General features: G+C 38.8%; 1 protein-coding gene across 2 annotated transcripts in view; it reads left to right on the forward strand.

The window, feature by feature from the left end:
* GLDN (gliomedin) overlaps positions 1–5,933 on the forward strand; it is a 68,498-nt gene extending 62,565 nt beyond the window's left edge. For both annotated transcript variants that reach the window (XM_027096665.1, XM_027096666.1), the window contains one exon: positions 2,104–5,933. In XM_027096665.1, coding sequence (XP_026952466.1) covers positions 2,104–2,581 — 478 coding nt within the window. In that variant the 3' untranslated portion in view covers positions 2,582–5,933. The remainder of the gene's footprint in view (positions 1–2,103) is intronic.
* The last annotated feature ends 12,218 nt before the right edge of the window (positions 5,934–18,151 follow it).

The following is an 18,151-nucleotide window of genomic DNA, read 5'->3' on the forward strand; positions in this document are numbered from 1 at the left end:
AAGGAAGCAGTGGAACCCTGAGCTCCCTCTAGCAGGAAGGTATCATACCCTGAAATCAGTTTTGCTCTGAAAAATGTTGGGTATGAAGAATTTCATGTCATGGCTGAGATCACCGAGGACTAGAGACTGCAAGGCAAAGTCAGGGTTCCCGCCTTCAGATCGCTCTGTCATCCTGACGGAGCCCTCGCCAGGCCACCTCCCCTGCTCCCTCCGCTTTCCCACGGGGAGGGGAGGTGGCCACACGGGTAGTCGGTGCCCAGGGCAGCAGCCCAAGCTTCCTGGCTTCACACAAGAATTGCTGAAAGTTGTCTGCATGGCTCCGGAAGAAATTGAGTTCTGGGATTTAGAGGCAGAAGCGGGTCATCTTGGGCAAATCAAGAGAGCAGTGAACTCAAGTTCCAACTCTCCTGCCTACTTACTCGTGGCCTCAGGGGAGAGACTCCGCCTCCTATGATCTCCATGTCCTCATTAAAAATGCAAAGGCGGACCAGAGCCTCTGCAGCCCTCCACTCTGAAATGACAATTCCAGTGTTACGAAAGCCATGGTCCTCGTCATTCCAAACAAGAGACAAGGATCTTGAGGGAGGACTGGGTCCCTTCTCTCTCTCCCTCTGTGAGATCCAGCTTCAGCAACCTTGTTGGTGCTGCAGAGCTAGGCTAGGATCGGGGTAGGTCTCCTAGTACATCGTGCAGTTAAACCAGCCACATTAGACACACGTGTCAGCCGTGGCTGCAAGCATCCCCTCCTGTGCCTCTTACCCCCCTCTAATGGGCTTCTGCACCACCTCGTCATCTGGACAGCATCTTGCGCTAACAGAACAAGGTAACTGACCCTCCTCCCGTTGAGAGGCCCTCTCTCCCCAGACACACTCCTTTCTGTGACATTTGTTTTCATTCAATCCTGTGGCTCCTGGGGACCGCTGTTACATGGGGTGGTAGGAGGGGAGCTCTGGGGTAAATGAGCTCAAAGGAGGACTGGCCACCCTAAGAAAGAGTCTTCTAATGACACTAAGTTTGCGTGAGGCACTGGTTAGGAGACCTATGCTGGGGCCCTGCTCCAGTGCCAGGCCACAGACTGGGAGGAGAAGGAGAGGCAGACTGGAATTAGATGCTTTTTTTGCTGGGAGAGGCAAGCCTCATCAAGGAATGCAGTTGTAGGTGCCAGTACTAGTCAGGAACCCAATGGCAGTCCTGAATCCCGGGCATTCAGAGGAAGGAGAACCCCGAGAGCTGAGATGGGCAAGCAGGGCCTTCTCAAGCCCTCACTCTTGTTTCTTTTCAAGCTTACTTCAGGGTTTCTTGATTGGTTTCAAGGTCGCTATGTTCCAGTGCATACCCGCAGCTTCACACCCTTCACGGTTCTTCTGCTGCTCAATGGCGCCCTCTAGTGTTTTTTCCTTTTCCTTTATAAAGCCTAAAGTTCCTGAATTTTCATTCCTGCAGTTGAATCATAATCCACTTTTGATATGATCTAGATGTGGAGTCTGCCAAATCAGACGGTCTCTGGGAGCTGAGGGGCATGGGCTTTCATGCCATCACTTCATTGATCCAGTCACTTACCAGACAAGAAAAATGACGTCACAGCCGTGACTTTGCTGCTTTGCTTCTCAGTTGGTGACTTCCTTCGTTGAGCCTCCTGTGAAACTTTTGTCTTAAAACTCCAGCATGGAGTAGACGAAGAACCCCCAAACTTGGAGTCAAAAGCCTGAGTTTAAACTCTGGCTCTGATACTTACCTGTGTTCCTGGGCTAGTCACTTCTCCTTTTCTCATTAGTAAAATGAAACGACTGGACTAGATTATCTTTTAAGGCCCCTTGCAACTTTGAGAGGGCATTTCAGGAGGTCAGCAAACACCTGAGGATTCAGGAGGTTAAGGAATTTTATCGGGGTCACATGGCTAGTAGGTGGACACTGAGATGTAGTCACCATCCTCTACATCCTTGCTGCTCACAGCACTGCAGATGGAACAGTAGAATGAGCACAACCTGGGAACTTACTAGAAATGCAGTATCTCAGGCCCCACCCCAGTTTAATGGAGGAGCCTAAAAAACCACTCTTGTCCACAAAAATGGTGGCTCATATCTACTTTTTTATACATTTCAGATTTGAATTTGGCAAAGAGACATCCCAAACTCTGAAGCTTGAAAATGCCTTGTATTTTGATCGAAAATACCTCTTTGCAAATTCCAAGACGTACTTCAATTTAGCTGTAGATGAAAAGGGCCTTTGGATTATCTATGCTTCCAGTGTGGATGGCTCGAGCATCCTTGTCGCACAGCTGGACGAGAGGACCTTCTCTGTGGTGCAGCACATCAACACCACGTACCCCAAATCCAAGGCTGGCAACGCCTTCATTGCCCGAGGGATCCTCTATGTCACGGACACCAAAGATATGAGGATAACATTTGCCTTTGATTTGTTAGGAGGGAAACAGATCAATGCAAACTTCGATTTAAGAACTTCCCCATCTGTTCTTGCCATGTTATCATACAATATGAGAGACCAGAATTTATATTCTTGGGAAGATGGCCATTTAATGCTTTATCCTGTACAGTTTTTGTCAGCTACATTAAACCAGTGATGGTATGCATTCTATTCCCCTCAGTAAATTTCAGCTGTTCTCTGGTACCATGCATATCCCAATAGAAAACTTGTCTTTAAGGGTGGTCAGGTACTTAGCTGTCTTAATCACATGACATGGGTATTTATATGGTTGGTGACCCACTTTTAATTCAGATTCTGTAGGAGAAAATAACAGATTGGAACTCAAAAATGGCTGATATTTGGTGATTCCTTTACAAACTAGCTGGGCAAGTTACCTCTCCCTCTTTAGGTTTTGTTTTCCCCACTGGTAATTTGAAAGGGCTGGCTAAGATGATAGGTAAGATTTCCTCAAGTTGTAGGGAATTCTGTGATTCTTAGTTGTTGCCGCTCTCACAACTTTTACATATTTGGTTTTGTTTTTTTGGTTTTTAGCTACATGCTGAGCAATTTTACCTCTGAGTTGATCAGCCTGATTGCTTGAGCAACAAATTCCTTAGTGATGACTTGGTGCCTTGGAAGCTGCACTGACCCCTTAAGGCTGCTGAGGTACCTTATTACCCCTAATGTATTACCTTTCTCTGCATCTGCACCTGCTGCCAGAGCACCAGAGTGGCCATTATCCTCAGCTCCTGATTACCACTCCAAGATTAGCAAAAGCCAGGAACAGCTACCTGCTCGTGTTTCCTAATGAAACAGAAACAGGCCCTTCCAGGTTCCTATCAATTTTTGATCATGCTGATACGCAGGTTGGGTCATAAACATTGAATCCTCCGGTCTTGCAGGGTTCTTCTGCCACAGATATGGATCTGCTATCAGAGTAAATTCTGTGCTAGTGGGCATTACTCTGGCGAGAACCTTGGGAAGCACTTTGCAGTTTTCAGAAGAGAGGCACCATTCGTGGTTATTATCTAGAAGAGGGATGAGCAAACTATGACCCTCAGGCCAAAGACAGCCCATCGTCTGTTTTTGTAAACAAAGTTTTATTCCACACGGTCACAGGCATTTGGTTATGTATTATAGTATATGACTACTTTTCCTCGACACTGGCAGAGCTGAATCACTGCGAGAAAGTTGAGTAACAGCCCAAAAAACCTAAAACATTTACTCTCTGGCCCTTTACAGCAGAAGTTTGCCAACCCCTGATCTAGAATATAAAGTGAGCCTGATTCTTGAAAGGGCTTATTCACCTGAGCCTGTTTGTTATATTTTGTTTTGTTCCAGATGAAAAAGTGGTCATTTATATGGCTTGAGTTTTTGGTAAAGAAGAAGGGTGAGAACAGCATAAAATTAAGTGGCCCTCCCAAAAAGTAGTTAATGAACTGTTCTTACCCTAATATAATTTTAAAGAATGTGATCTGGTTCCTTCGGATGCAAGGAGAAAATATAATTTAACCTGCTCCTAAATGCCCTTAGATACGCATATTTTCTGCCAATTCAGTTCTTCGAACATCCTTCAGCCCAGCACTGAGGCCCAGGCAGCGCCACTGAGAGTCGAAAGGAATCTGGAAAGTTTCTGCGGTCCTGCAGCCAGGAAAGAGACCTAGGGAAATACTTATGTAAAGATTTTTCAGCAACTTGCCCTCACTGAGTACATGAATGTATTGGGGGGAGAGCTTCTGAAACTTTCTCACTGGAGCCAAATCGATTCTCAGTGGCCCTGAGTCCTGGTTTTATACCTTATTAATAGAAGCATTTTAAAACTTAGGGAATGTACAGATTTAAATATTTAAATCTCCCCACACCCTGCATAAATATGGGCAGCTATTAGGGAATTTATTATTGTTGTGTTCTCAAAATAATGGGTATTTGAAACTTTTTTCCTCACTTTTTAATTAGATTGGTTGTGCCATGTCATCACAGCTTTTAAAAAATACTCTCTTCAGATTCATGTTTTATAACAAAGTAAAATAGAGTTTCATGTTCAGGATCAATGTGTTTAATATATACTAGTCTTCTTTTAAACTATTTAAAAATATGCATTGCTGTTTCTGGACATAGGGGACCTGAATATGTATATAATTTCATAGTGATAGTTGTAATAGTAATATATACAATACTAATTGTATATACAGTAGCAGCCAAAAGAGGTTACTTATTGAGTTAGCACATATTTCTTTTAGAAAAAAAGTTTTAGAAACCCTAGTCTTTATATTTGAACTATCTTAGCACCCTTAATTTTTGGTAAGGAATCATATACTCACTCACTCACATATACTCACATATAGCGAAGTTTATACTGGGATTTCTCTCTCTCTCTCTCTCTCTCTTTTTTTTGCTATGGCAGAGTAATATAAGGACAACTGAGTTTGACCAACAAACAAAAATGAGTAATTTCATAATAAGGGTGACAAGTTTGTCTTTACAGAGTGAGAAGAAATCAGATTTTACTAATTCTTTCCTGCAAACAGTGTTTGATTTAAAAAAAATAAAAGAGAGAAAGGTTTGAGCTCACTGCTAAAATAGAATGTACCACCTAATGTTTTTAAGTCAAGATATCATTTTAGCAGTTTACATTGTCACTTATAACCAAAGTTACTTTTAAAGCACTTTCCAAATGTTTGCACTTCTGATGTCAGAATCAAACCAGATAATTCTCTAATTCTTCTTTAATCTAAAGCAGATAGCTTCCCACCAGGAAGTAAATAAAACCACCCCTCCCAACCTCAAATGTGGGTGAACCCTATTTCAAAGCATTTTCTTGCAAACTGATAATGTGTCCTATTGAAGCCATGTGGTGGTTATGGGCTCAACGTATCACTAAGCACAGGTGTTACGACAAAGAAAGAGTCCTGGGGGAAAAGTTTTAAAATGAGGAATTCTGATCTTAGGTACCTTCACAGTCTCTTACCTTCCAAGTTTGCAAGATAAAAAAGTCAAACGAGACACCAAAATGCTTGAAGAACCAGGTGTCATTTTATAGCTGCGCAGACTACACTTTGGCTGTGACTGGCTGTTCACAAACCAGATGAAGGAGAAGTTCGTGATCAGGCTTTTCAGTCTTCATGAAGCTTCTGTGACCTGGTGTACCACACTGCATTCAAAGCCATAATATCCAGTCTGTAACGACAGATTCTGAACTATTCTGAACAACAAATGAATCATGGTGAATGTCTCGTTTTTGGTTGGAATTTATTTAACTTTAATCTAATTAGTCAATAAAAATAATCATTGCTGAACACAATCACGTGTTGAAACAAGTGTAGTGTTATCTTTACCTCTTATTAATTTACATGTAACATTTAAAAGAAATAACAACCAAAAACCAATATTGTGGTAGAGTTATATTTGTTGCTCCTCTGTTCAAACTCTCACAGTTTGCTAGCTCTTTTGAATACTGAAAAAAATCATTGATATGGACTACGTTTTCTCTATAGGAAAACATGAAAAAGGTACAACTAGTTACTAAAACTAGATACTTACAGACATAAATGCAATGAATATTTGCTAACTTATTGGCTTAGGTGAGGCAACTACAAAGGACATGACTTTTTAGGCTAAAAATAAAGAAGAAGAAATTTTTTAAATTGGATTTGTGTGAATTTGGGCAAGTCTCTCAATCCCTCAGAGCCTCTGTTTCATATGTAAAATGTGGATAATAGTACTATGTACCTCCTTTGATTTTTCTATGTGAAATGAGAAACGCTCTAAAAATTATATGATTCTTAATAAATTATAAATGCAACTTTTATAGTTCATCCCTACAGGGAACCAGGGTGACCCTGTTATTCTTACAGCCTTATTCAAGGGCTGCAGAGATGAGTGAGGGGCACAGCATCAACAGTTTCTATCTATTGGTCTGTTTGATGAGGTAGTTAACACTTCATGTCACCAAAAAATGGTCCCTTAGTCACACAACAAATTTACAATAAAACTGCCCTCAAATAATGAAAAAACAATTCAAGGACCTGCTGCCTTGATCTACACAGCTTCTTTATAACCTTCCCTAGAAGTGTCTCTGTTACTGGGAGGCCCACGCATGCGCTAATGATGACTTTTGTCTTTAAAATAATACAAAGCAAAAAAGAAATAAAAGTCCATGAAGAACATAGCCTTGCCCCTTTAATTGAACCATTCAGACCTTGCATGGGATGTTAACATATCCAATCTTATAGCTGTTCACTCTGAGATTTAAAATAAGAAAGAAATTAACTTGTCTTCCTACCTTTCCCTCCAAGCAATTTGCCATGATCAGTCTCAAAAACTGAGCTACTTGAAAAGTGGTGGTTAAACTACTTTCTAAAATCTAAAAAATTAATTTTAAAATTGCTGAAGTCTTGTGTCTAGCAATCTGGCATGGTCAGTGTCCCAAACTCATTTGCCAAGAGGCCACATACACAATCACAGGATTACAAATGGTCAACACTAGATAGAACCTTCACAGAATACCCACTCCAACCCCCTCTCATTTAAAAGCCTAGAAAAGTGAGGCCAGAGAAGATTCACCCAACATCACAGCTTAAGTGCCAAGGTAAACATGAGACACTGTTTGCTGACTTTATGATCAAGTTTTCCACCTAACTCTGCCACTTTCAAAGGAAAGATCTGGTCTCTGTAACAGGAAAGAGAAAATAATTAACTTTGAAGATTGTTTCAAAAGGCATTCCTTTTTGAAAAGCTCTATCTAGAGGAAAATGCCAAATCAAGCCTAGTCAGGCAGAGAACACTCCCCACCAAAGAATTTCTCAACAGTCATCACCTTCTGACTGTTGGTAGATAAGCATGCTGAAGCAGCACCACCTGTTACTCTAAAAACTGCCCCACCACTGGACAATCCTTCCCGCCCAAAGTTTTAGAGACATCAACACAACTACTGCCTGTTGTTTACCAGCTATGGGCCATGGTCTCTTCTAGGCAATCTGAACACATTATTTCACTTAATCATAGATGGTCAAGTGGAAAAGTCCTTAAATATCATCTGTTCTCTCTGCTCAATGTTTTAATCCTCTCTCCAAGCGTAGTAGACACTGTGATGCACTCACCGCATGGATTCCACTTCAGGAAAGACTTTCTGCCCCTGGTGCTGGGAGTGCTGTTGGCATTATAGCCTTCAGCCGTCAGTCCCTTCAGGAATTGCCTCGTCTGCAGAGATCCCCTCCATCCAGAAAGCACTCCCTCATCCAATGACGGATCAGTGTGAGTATAAGGGCCTGGACAGCTCAGCCCAACTTGGAACTACTCTAAAGGGCCATTCTAGTGCCAGAGATCCCCAGGGCTCAGCCAAATCTGTCACTGGACCTGCATCACAGACTGACATTTCCTTCTGCCCTCTTGCTTCCTTCTCCTCCAATCCTTCCAAAGGTACTGATAAAAAGGGCACTCTTTAATGACATCCTACTAGCTAAACTCCATCTCAGAGTTTGCTTCCTGAGGAACGCAACCTGTTGTAGAGTTACTAGGTGAAATACAGGATGCCCAGCTAAATTTTAATTTCAGGTAAAGAACAACAATTTTTTTAGTATATAAATATGTCCCGGATAAGGCATGGGATATACGTACACTAAAAAATTTTGTTTTTCCGAAATTCTTACTTAACTGAGAGTCCTGTATTTACATTTACCAAGTCTGGGAACCCTAACCATATGTGGTCCCAGAATGAAGCCACTGATGGGGCTTTGGAGCTGAGTGCTTCACCACCCTGTTTGCAATAAGGACCTCATGGCTGAGAGTAGATTGAGCACAGATAGCCACTGGAACAATGTGGTGGTCCAGTCATTAGAACTTTCATTGGTGGGAAGCTGGACTTGGTATAGCAGTGGAAAGAAATACATCAGCTAATGTTTTATATCAGGTGTTTGAGATCATGGAGAAATAGGAACTAAAAGGATAATGAAATCAGGTGGCTATTGCTAAGCTTGATTGACCCTCTAAAAGGAAAAAGATAATAAAAAGCTGAGAGCAATTAATTGCCAACTGAAAGCTATGTGGGAAAGCTCAGGGCCTCCTTAGCAGCGCACAAAAAGGCTCTTGTCTCCTGAAGTAGAAGGGCAGAAAAAGCTGAGGACCAGACCCCAGTCTTGAAGATCAGCTCCAAAGAAGCTTTTTGCCACGCTCCAAAGAAGATTAACCTCCCAACAGAAGAAAGTCGCTATACCCAGGTGAGGACCTGGCCAGAGGAAGATTGGGACTCTGCCATTTGGGATGGAGATAATCTGGGTCGGCAGTTTCCAAGTTGCAGTTTGTGTAGTGTTTGTGGTCATTTAGAAACAAGGGGGAAGTTCAAGGATGCATTAAATCAAGCTTGTTGGCAAATTTTTTTCTGTGAAAGGTCTGATAATAAATATATTAGGCTTTGTGGGGCACGCGGTCTCTGAACTGTTGCAACTCCTGAACTCTGCTGTTGTGGCTGAAAACACTCAGACAGTACGCCAATGAGTGAGCATAGCTGATTCCAATACAACTTATGGACACTGAAATTTGAATGTTATCATTTTCATGTGTCACAAAATGGTTTTAACTATTTAAAAACATAAAAAGCATTCTTAGCTTGCAGACTGCACAAAAAAGGTGTGGGCCAGATTTCACCTACGCCTGGTTTCAAGTTGCTGAAACCTGGTGTGATCTTGTGATTTATAATAAGAAATATATATTGGTCTTTGTCTCCTTTCTGGCACGGAGCTCCTAGACCTCAGAATTTCTTGTGATGAGAACCATAAAGGTGTCTTTTGTTGTTAATGAAGTGACTTTTGGAAAGCCCCTAGGTAACATAGCATAGGGGCAGGTTGCCATTATCGCCAACCATGATTAGAGGGTTGGAACTTTCAGTCCCACACCAATCCCTGGGGAGGGGAGAGGGGCTGGAGGTTGAATCAATCACCAATGATTTAATTATGTAGGCATAATTTAATCAATCATGCCTGTATAATGAAGTCTCCATAAGAAAACCAAAAAGACAAGGTTTGGAGAACTTCTGGGTTGGTGAACGTGTGGAGATTTGGGGACAGTGGTGCCCTCAGGGCATGAAAGCTCCAAGTCCTTTTTCCATACCTTGCCCTATGCTTCTCCTCCAACTGGCTATTCCTGAGTTTTATCATTTTATAATAAACTGGTGATCTAGTAAGGAAAATGTTTCTCTGAATTCTGTGAGATGCTGTAGCAAATTAATCAAAACCAAAGAGGAAGTCATTGGAACTTCTGATCTATAGCCGGTTAGTCAGAAGCACAGGTAACAATGTGGACTTGCAATTGGCATCTGAAGCAGGGGCAACCTTGTAGGACTGAGCCTTTATCCTGTGGGCTCTCATGCTATCTCCAGGTAGATAATGTCAGAATTGAGTTGAATTTTAAGACACCAACCAGTATCCAAGAATTTCATAGTGGGAGAAAACTCCCACACATCTGGTGTCAGAAGTATTGTGTGTTGTAGGAGTGTGAGAGTAAAGGGGAAATGTGGAAAACTGAGTTTCTCCTTATTCACCTGGTTTAAGTCATGCCACCCCAAATGGTACTTTTTTTTACATATACATATATCCACTCTTTTTTAGGTTCTTTTCCCATAGAGTTCATTCCAGAGTATTGAGTAGAGTTCTCTGTACTATATAGTAGGTCCTTATTAGTTATCTATTTTCCAAATGGTACTTATATTTAAGAACATTTTACTCCTACAGGATGGGGGTCATTGTGTCAACTTAAAGATTGTTGCACAAACAGGATACAATGCTTCATTTTCTCCAAAGGAATACCACAGTGGTTGGCAACATCAGTGTCATCATCATAGTTCACATTTATTAAGTACTGACTATGTGCCAGGTGCTGTACTAAATGCTTCACATGTATTAACTCATGTAATTCTCATGGGAAGCCCATAAGGTACAAATCTTATCCCCATTTTCCAGATTAAAAGAGATAAACTCACTCACTCTCACTCGGTTTGTAAATGGTAAAATTAAGATTCAAATTCAGGCAGTCTGACACAAGAGCCCACACTGTTAGTAACTATTCTTTACTGCCTCTCAGAAAGAAGCTTAGTATTCCTCCATTCTTTCCAGCTCCTTTGACCCTTCTAGTACAGTAGCAAGGGCTAAAGGCACACCCACATGAAGGAGGTTCGACGAGTCCTTTTCTGTCTTACTTGGTTGGCCCCATTCCTAGGAGTCTGGCATTGAAATACGTATTGGCAACCTGATCCATTGGGCAGAAGATGTAGCCATCTTTCTGCTTGCTAACTCTCTTTGCACTGTATCCCTCTTTTTGCTCTCCAGGTGTACTCTGGCTAATATTAACATAGGCCCCCCAGCTTTCTTTTGATTCATATTAACATGGTATATCTTTTTCCATCCTTTTACTTTTAATCGGTAGGTATCATGTTAAAATATTTTTTTGTAGGCAGCATATATTTAGGTCTTGCTTTTTTCCCCAATCTATTTCTGTCTTTGAATTGAGGTAAACAAGGGACTAGTAAACTATGGCCTGCTGTGCTGCCTGTTTTTGTAAATGTTTTATTGGAACACAGCCACATCCATTTCTCTATGTATTGACTGTGGCTGCTTTTGTGCTACAACAGCAGAGTTAGGTAGTGACAACAGAGACTTTATAACTTGCAAAGGTAAAATATGTACTATATGGCCTTTTGCTGATCTGTGGTTTACAACATTTACGTATGATGTAATTGTTGATATGGTTGGTTTAAATCTACCATCTTGCTATGGTCTCATCTGTCCTTTGTTCCTTTTTTTCTCTCCTTCTGCTACCTTGTGGACTAATGAAAACTTTTTTATAATTTCACTTTACTTCCTTTCTTCGCTTATTAGTTACATTATTTTGTGTTATTTTACTTTAGTTTATACTGTTTATCACAGTCTATCTTCAAGCAATACACCATTTTACACATAGTGTAAGAACTTTTTGACAATATACTTTCATTCTTCTCTCCTAGTCTTTGTGATATTTTTGTCACGTATTTCACCAGTACATAGGTTATAAAACCAGAAGTATATTTTTATTATTTTTGCTTCAAGCAATCAATTGCCTTTTTTTTTATTGGAGTATAGCTGTTTTACAATGTGTTAGTTTCTGCTGTACAGCAGTGAATCAGCCACACGTATACGTATATCCCCTCTTCCTTGGATTTCCTTCCCATTTAGGTCACCACATAGCATTGAGCAGAGTTCCCTGTGCTATACAGTCGGTTTTCATTTGTTATCTATTTTATACATAGTAGTGTATATATTCAGTTGTCTTTTAAAGAGATATAAATAGTGAGGTAAAAGTCTTTATATAATTTATCTATATAGTTACCGCTACTGGTGCTCTTCACTCTTTTGTGTAGATCCAAACATCCATCTGGTATCATTTTCTTTTGGTTTCAAAGACTGACTGCCTTTACATTCCTTTTACATTTCTTATTGTACAGATCTGCTGGTGACATTGACCTTTAGCACATTTAAGTCTTTATTTCACATTTGGGGGGAACAGGCAATCATTGGTTTGGTTGGTTTTTTCCCCTCCAGTTTTATTGAGATATAATTGACATATAGCATTAGTTTTAGGTGTACAACATAATGATTTGATAAATGTATGTATATGTATATATAATGCAAAATGATTATCACAGTAAGTTTAGTTAACATCCATCACCTCACATAGTTAAAACTTTTTTTTCCTTGTGAGAAGTTTTAAGATCTACTGTCTTAGCAGCTTAAAAAAATGTAATACAGTATTATTAACTATACTCAGCATGTTGTACATTACATCCTCAGGACTTATTATATAAATGGAAGTTTGTATCTTTTCAACACCTTCTTCTATTCCCCCACCACCACAACACCCTCCTCTGGCAACCACCAGTCAGTTCTCTGTATCTATTATTTTGGAATTTATATTTTCCACTTTTAAGAAATCATATGGTACTTGTATTTCTGTCTGACTTATTTCACTTAGCATAATGCTGGTGAGGTCCATCCATGTTGTCAAAATTGGCAAGATTTCATTCTTTTCATGGCTAAATAATATTCCATTGTATGTATATCACATTTTCCTTATCCATTCGTCTAACAGTAGACACTTAGGTGGCTTCCATATCTTGGCTGTTGTAAATAAGGCTGTAATGAATATAGGGGTGTATATATCTTTTTGAGTTAGTGTTTTCATTTTCTCAGCTAAATACCCAGAAGTAGAATTGCTGGATCATATGGTAGTTCTATTTTTAATTTTTTGAGGAACCCTCATATTGTTTTCCATAGTGGCTGCACAAATTTACATTCCCACCAACAGTGCAAGAGGGTTCCTGCTCCACATCCTCACTAACACTTGTTACCGCTTGTCTTTTTGAAAATAGCCATTCTGAGAAGTGTGAGGTAATATCTCATCATGGTTTTAATTTGCATTTATCTGATGATTAGTGATGTTCAACATATTTTCCTGTACCTATTGGCCATCTGTATATCTTCTTTGAAAAAATATCTACTCAGATCTTCTGCCAATTTTTAATCAGTTTTGTGTTTTTTTGCTATTGAGTTTGTTCTTTATTTATTTTGGATATTAATCCCTTATCAGATGTATGATTTGAAATATTTTCTCCCATTCAGTAGGTTGCCTGTTCATTTTGTTAATGGTTTCTTTTGCTGTATAGAAGTTTTTCAGTTTGATGAAAAACTTGTTTTTCATTCCTGTTTGTTTTTGCTTTTGTTGCCTTTGCTTTTAGTGTCAAATCCAAGAAAATCATTGTCAAGACCTATATCAAGGAACTTACCACCTATGTTTTCTTCTAGGAGTTTTATGATTTCAGGTCTTATATTCAAGTCTTTAATCCATTTTGAGTTGATTTTTGTGTATAGTATAAGATAGTAGTCTAGTTTCATTCTTTTGCATGTTGCTGTCCAGTTTTTCCAAAACCATTTATTGCAGAGACTGCCTTTTTTCCACTGCCTATTCTTGGCTCCTCTGTCATAAATTAGTTAACCATATGTGGTTGGGTTTATTTCTGGGCTCTCCACTCTGTTAACTTATTAACTTATCTCTCCATTAACGTACGTGTCCGTTTTTATTCCAATACCATACTGTTTTTATTACTATAGCTCTGTAATATAGTTTGACATCAGTAAGTGTGATGCCTCCAGTGTTGTTCCTCTTTCTCAGGATTGCTTTGACTATTAGGGGTCTTCAGTGGTTCCATATAAATTTTAAGATTATTTGTTCTATTTCTGTGAAAAGATGTCCTTGGAATTTTTATAGGAATTTCAATGAATCAGTAGGTTGCTTTGTGTAGAGCAGACATTTTAACAATATTGATTCTTCTAATCCATGAGCACAGAATTTATTTGTACCTTCAATTTCTTTTTTTTAATTTTTATTTTATATTGGAGCATAGTTGATTAACAGTGTTGTTAAACTAACAGTGTTAGTTTCAGGTGTACAGCAAAGTGATTCAGTTATACATATACATGTATCTATTCTTTTTCAAATTATTTTCCCATTTAGGTTATAAGAGGATACTGAACAGAGTTCCCTGTGCTATACAGTAGGTCCTTGTTGGTTTTCTATTTTAAATATAGTAGTGTGTGTGCATGTCAATCCCAAACTCCCAATCTATCCCTCCCCCCAACAATTGCCCCCGATAAGCATAAGTTCATTCTCTAAGTCTTTGAGTCTGTTTCTGTTTTGTAAGTAGGTTCATTTGTATCATTTTTTAAATTACACATATAAACGATATCATATGATATTTGTCTTTCTCTGACTTACTTAACTTAGTGTGATAATCTCCAGCTCCATCCATGTTACTGTAAATAGCATTATTTCATTTTTTATGCCTGAGTAATATTCCATTGTATATATGTACCACACTTTTATACATATATCTGTTGACGGACATTTAGGTTGCTTCTGTGTCTTGGCTATTGTAAACAGCGCTGCAATGAATATTGGAGTGGATATATCCTTTCGAACCATGTTTTTCTCCAGATATATGCCCAGGAGTGGGATTGCTGGATCATAGAGTAGCTCTATTTTTAGTTTCCTAAGGAACATCCATACTGTTCTTCATAGTGGCTATACCAGTTTACATTCCCACCAACAATATAAGAGGGTTCCCTTTTCTCCACACCCTCTCCAGCATTTATTGTGTGTAGACCTTTTGATGATGGCCATTCTGACCAGTGAGAGGTTGAATCTCATTGTAGTTTTGATCTGCATTTCTCTAATAATTAGTAATGTTGAGCATTTTTCATGTACCTCTTGGTCATCTGTATGTCTTTGGAGAAATATTTATTTAGGTCTTTTGCCCATTTTTCAATTGGTTGTTTTTTTGATATTGAGCTGCATGAGCTGTGTGGAAATTTTGGAAATTAATCGAGGTCTCATTGTTTGCAAATATTTTCCTTCATTCTGTGGGTTGTCTTTTCATTTTGTGTATGGTTTCTTTTCCTCTGCAAAAGCTTTTGAGTTTAATTAGGTCCCTTTTGTTTATTTTTGTTTTTATTTCCACTACTCTAGAAGACAGATCAAAAAAGATATTGCTGAGATTTACGTTGAAGTGTGTTCAGCCTATAATACTCTAAGAGTTTTACAATATCCGGTCTTACATTTAGGTATTTAATCCATTTTGAGTTTATTTTTGTGTATGGTGTTAGGGAGTGTTCTAACTTCATTCTTTTACATGTAGCTGTCCAGTTTTCCCAGCACCACTTATTGAAGAGGCTGTCTTTTCTCCATTTTATATTCTTGCCTCTTTTTCAAAAATAAGGTAACCATATGTGCGTGGGTTTATCTCTGGGCTTTCTATCCTGTTCCATTGATCTACATTTCTGTTTTTGTGCCAGTACCATACTGTCTTTATTACTGTAACTTTGTAGTATAGTTGGAAGTCAGGGAGGCTGATTCGTCTAGCTCTGTTTTTCTTTCTCATGATTGCTTTGGCTCTTCAGGGTCTTTCGTGTTTCCATACAAATTTAAAAAAATTTTGTTCTAGTTCTGTGAACAATGTCATTGGTAATTTGATAGGGATTGCATTGAATCTGTACATTGCCTTGGGTGATGTAGTCATTTTGACAATATTGATTCTTCCAGTCCAAGAACATAGTATATCTTTCCATCTGTTTGTGTCATCTTTGATTTCTTTCATCAATGTCTTATAGTTTTTGGAGTACAGGTTTTTGCCTCCTCAGGTAGGTTTATTCCTAGGTATTTTATTATTTTTGATGCAATGGTAAATGGCATTGTTCCTTTAATTTCTCTTTCTGATCTTTCATTGTTAGTGTATAGAAATGCAACAGATCTCTGTATTTATTTTGTATCCTGCAACTTTGCCAAATGCATTGATGAGCTCTAGCAGTTTTCTGGTAGCATCTTTAGGATTTTATCTGTATAGTATCATGTCATCTGCAAATAGTGACAGTTTTCCTTCTTCTTTTCCAATTTGGATTCCTTTTATTTCTATTTCTTATCTGATTGCTGAGGATACAATTTCCAAAAATATGTTGCATAACAGTGGAAAGAGTGCACATCTATGTCTTGTTCCTGATCTTAGAGGAAATGCTTTCAGTTTTTGAGAATGATGTGAGCTGTGGGTTTGTCATACATGACCTTTATTATGCTGAGGTAGGTTCCTTCTATGCCCACTTTCAGGAGAGTTTTTATCATAAATCAGTGTTGAATTTTGTCAAAATTTTTTTCTGCATCTATTGAGATGATCACATGGTTTTTATTCTTCAAGTTGTTGATGTGGTGAATCATGCTGAGTGATTTGCAGATATTGAAAAATATTTGCATCCCTGGGATAAATCTCCACTTAAATCATACACCACTTGATCATGGTGTATGATCCTTTAAATGTATTATTGGATTCAGTTTCCTACTGTTTTGTTGTGGATTTTTGTATCTATGTTCATCAGTGATATTGGCTGGTAATTTTCTTTTTTTTTTTGAGGAATCTTTGTCTGGTTTTGGTATCAGGGTGTTGGTGGCCTCATAGAATGAGTTTGGGAGTGTTCCTTCCTCTGCAAGTTTTTGGAATAGTTTCAGACGGACAGGTGTTAGCTCTTCTCTAAATATTTTTTTTTAATTTTTAAATTTTATTTATTTTTTATACAGTAGTTCCTTATTAGTCATCAGTTTTATACACATCAGTGTATACATGTCAATCCCAATTGCCCAATTCATCCCACCCCCACACTACTTTCCTCCCTTGGTGTCCATACATTTGTTCCCTACATCTGTGTCTCAATTTCTGCCCTGCAAACCAGTTCGTCTGTACCATTTTTCTAGGTTCCACATACATGCATTAATATACAATATTTGTTTTTCTGTTTCTGACTTACTGCACTCTGTATGACAGTCTCTAGATCCATCCATGTCTCTACAAATGACCCAATTTCGTTCCTTTTTATGGCTGAGTAATATTCCATTGTATATATGTACCACATCTTCTTTATCCCCTCATCTGCCGATGGGCGTTTAGGTTGCTTCCGTGACCTGGCTGTTGTAAATAGTGCTGCAATGAACATTGGGGTGCATGTGTCTTTTTGAATTATGGTTTTCTCTGGATATATGCCCAGTAGTGGGATTGCTGGATCATATGGTTATTCAATTTTTCGTTTTTTAAGGAACCTCCATACTGTTATCCATAGTGGCTGTATCAATTTACATTCCCACCAACTCCCTTTTCTCCACACTCTCTCCAGCATTTGTCATTTATACATTTTCTGATGATGCCCATTCTAACTGGTGTGATTTGCATTTCTCTAATAATTAGTGATGTTGAGCAGCTTTTCATGTGCTTCTTGGCCATCTGCATGTCTTCTTTGGAGAAATGTCTAGTTAGGTCTCCTGCCCTTTTTTGGATTGGGTTGTTTGTTTTTCTAATATTGAGCTGCATGAGCTGTTTATATATTTTGGAGATTAATCCTTTGTCCGTTGATTCGTTTGCAAATATTTTCTCCCATTCTGAGGGTTGTCATTTCGTCTTGTTTATGGTTTCCTTTGCTGGACAAAAGCTTTGAAGTTTCATTAGGTCCCATTTGTTTATTTTTGTTTTTATTTCCATTACTCTAGGAGGTGGATCAAAAAAGATCTAGCTGTGATTTATGTCAAAGAGTGTTCTTCCTGTGTTTTCCTCTAAGAGTTTTATAGTGTCCGGTCTTACATTTAGCTCTCGAATCCATTTTGAGTTTATTTTTGTGTATGGTGTTAGGGAGTATTCTAATTTGATTCTTTTACATGTAGCTGTCCAGTTTTCCCAGCACCACTTATTGAAGAGGCTGTCTTTTCTCCATTGTAGATCCTCGCCTCCTTTGTCATAGATTAGTTGACCATAGGTGCGTGGGTTTATCTCTGGGCTTTCTATCTTGTTCCATTGATCTATGTTTCTGTTTTTGTGCCAGTACCTTATTGTCTTGATTACTGTAGTTTTGTAGTATAGTCTGAAGTCAGGGAGCCTGATTCCTCTAGCTCCGTTTCTTTCCCTCAAGACTGCTTTGGCTATTCGGGGTCTTTTGTGTCTCCATACAAATTTTAAGATTTTTTATTCTAGTTCCATAAAAAATGCCATTGGTAATTTCATAGGGATTGCATTGAATAGATTGCTTTGGGTAGTATAGTCATTTTCACAATATTGATTCTTCCAATCCAAGAACATGGTATATCTCTCCATCTGTTGGTATCATCTTTAACTTCTTTC

Source organism: Aethalodelphis obliquidens, unplaced genomic scaffold (assembly GCF_003676395.1).
Source record: "Aethalodelphis obliquidens isolate GAN/ISIS:26980383/991018 unplaced genomic scaffold, ASM367639v1 scaffold105, whole genome shotgun sequence".
In the NCBI taxonomy this organism is placed as follows: Eukaryota; Metazoa; Chordata; class Mammalia; order Artiodactyla; family Delphinidae; genus Aethalodelphis; species Aethalodelphis obliquidens.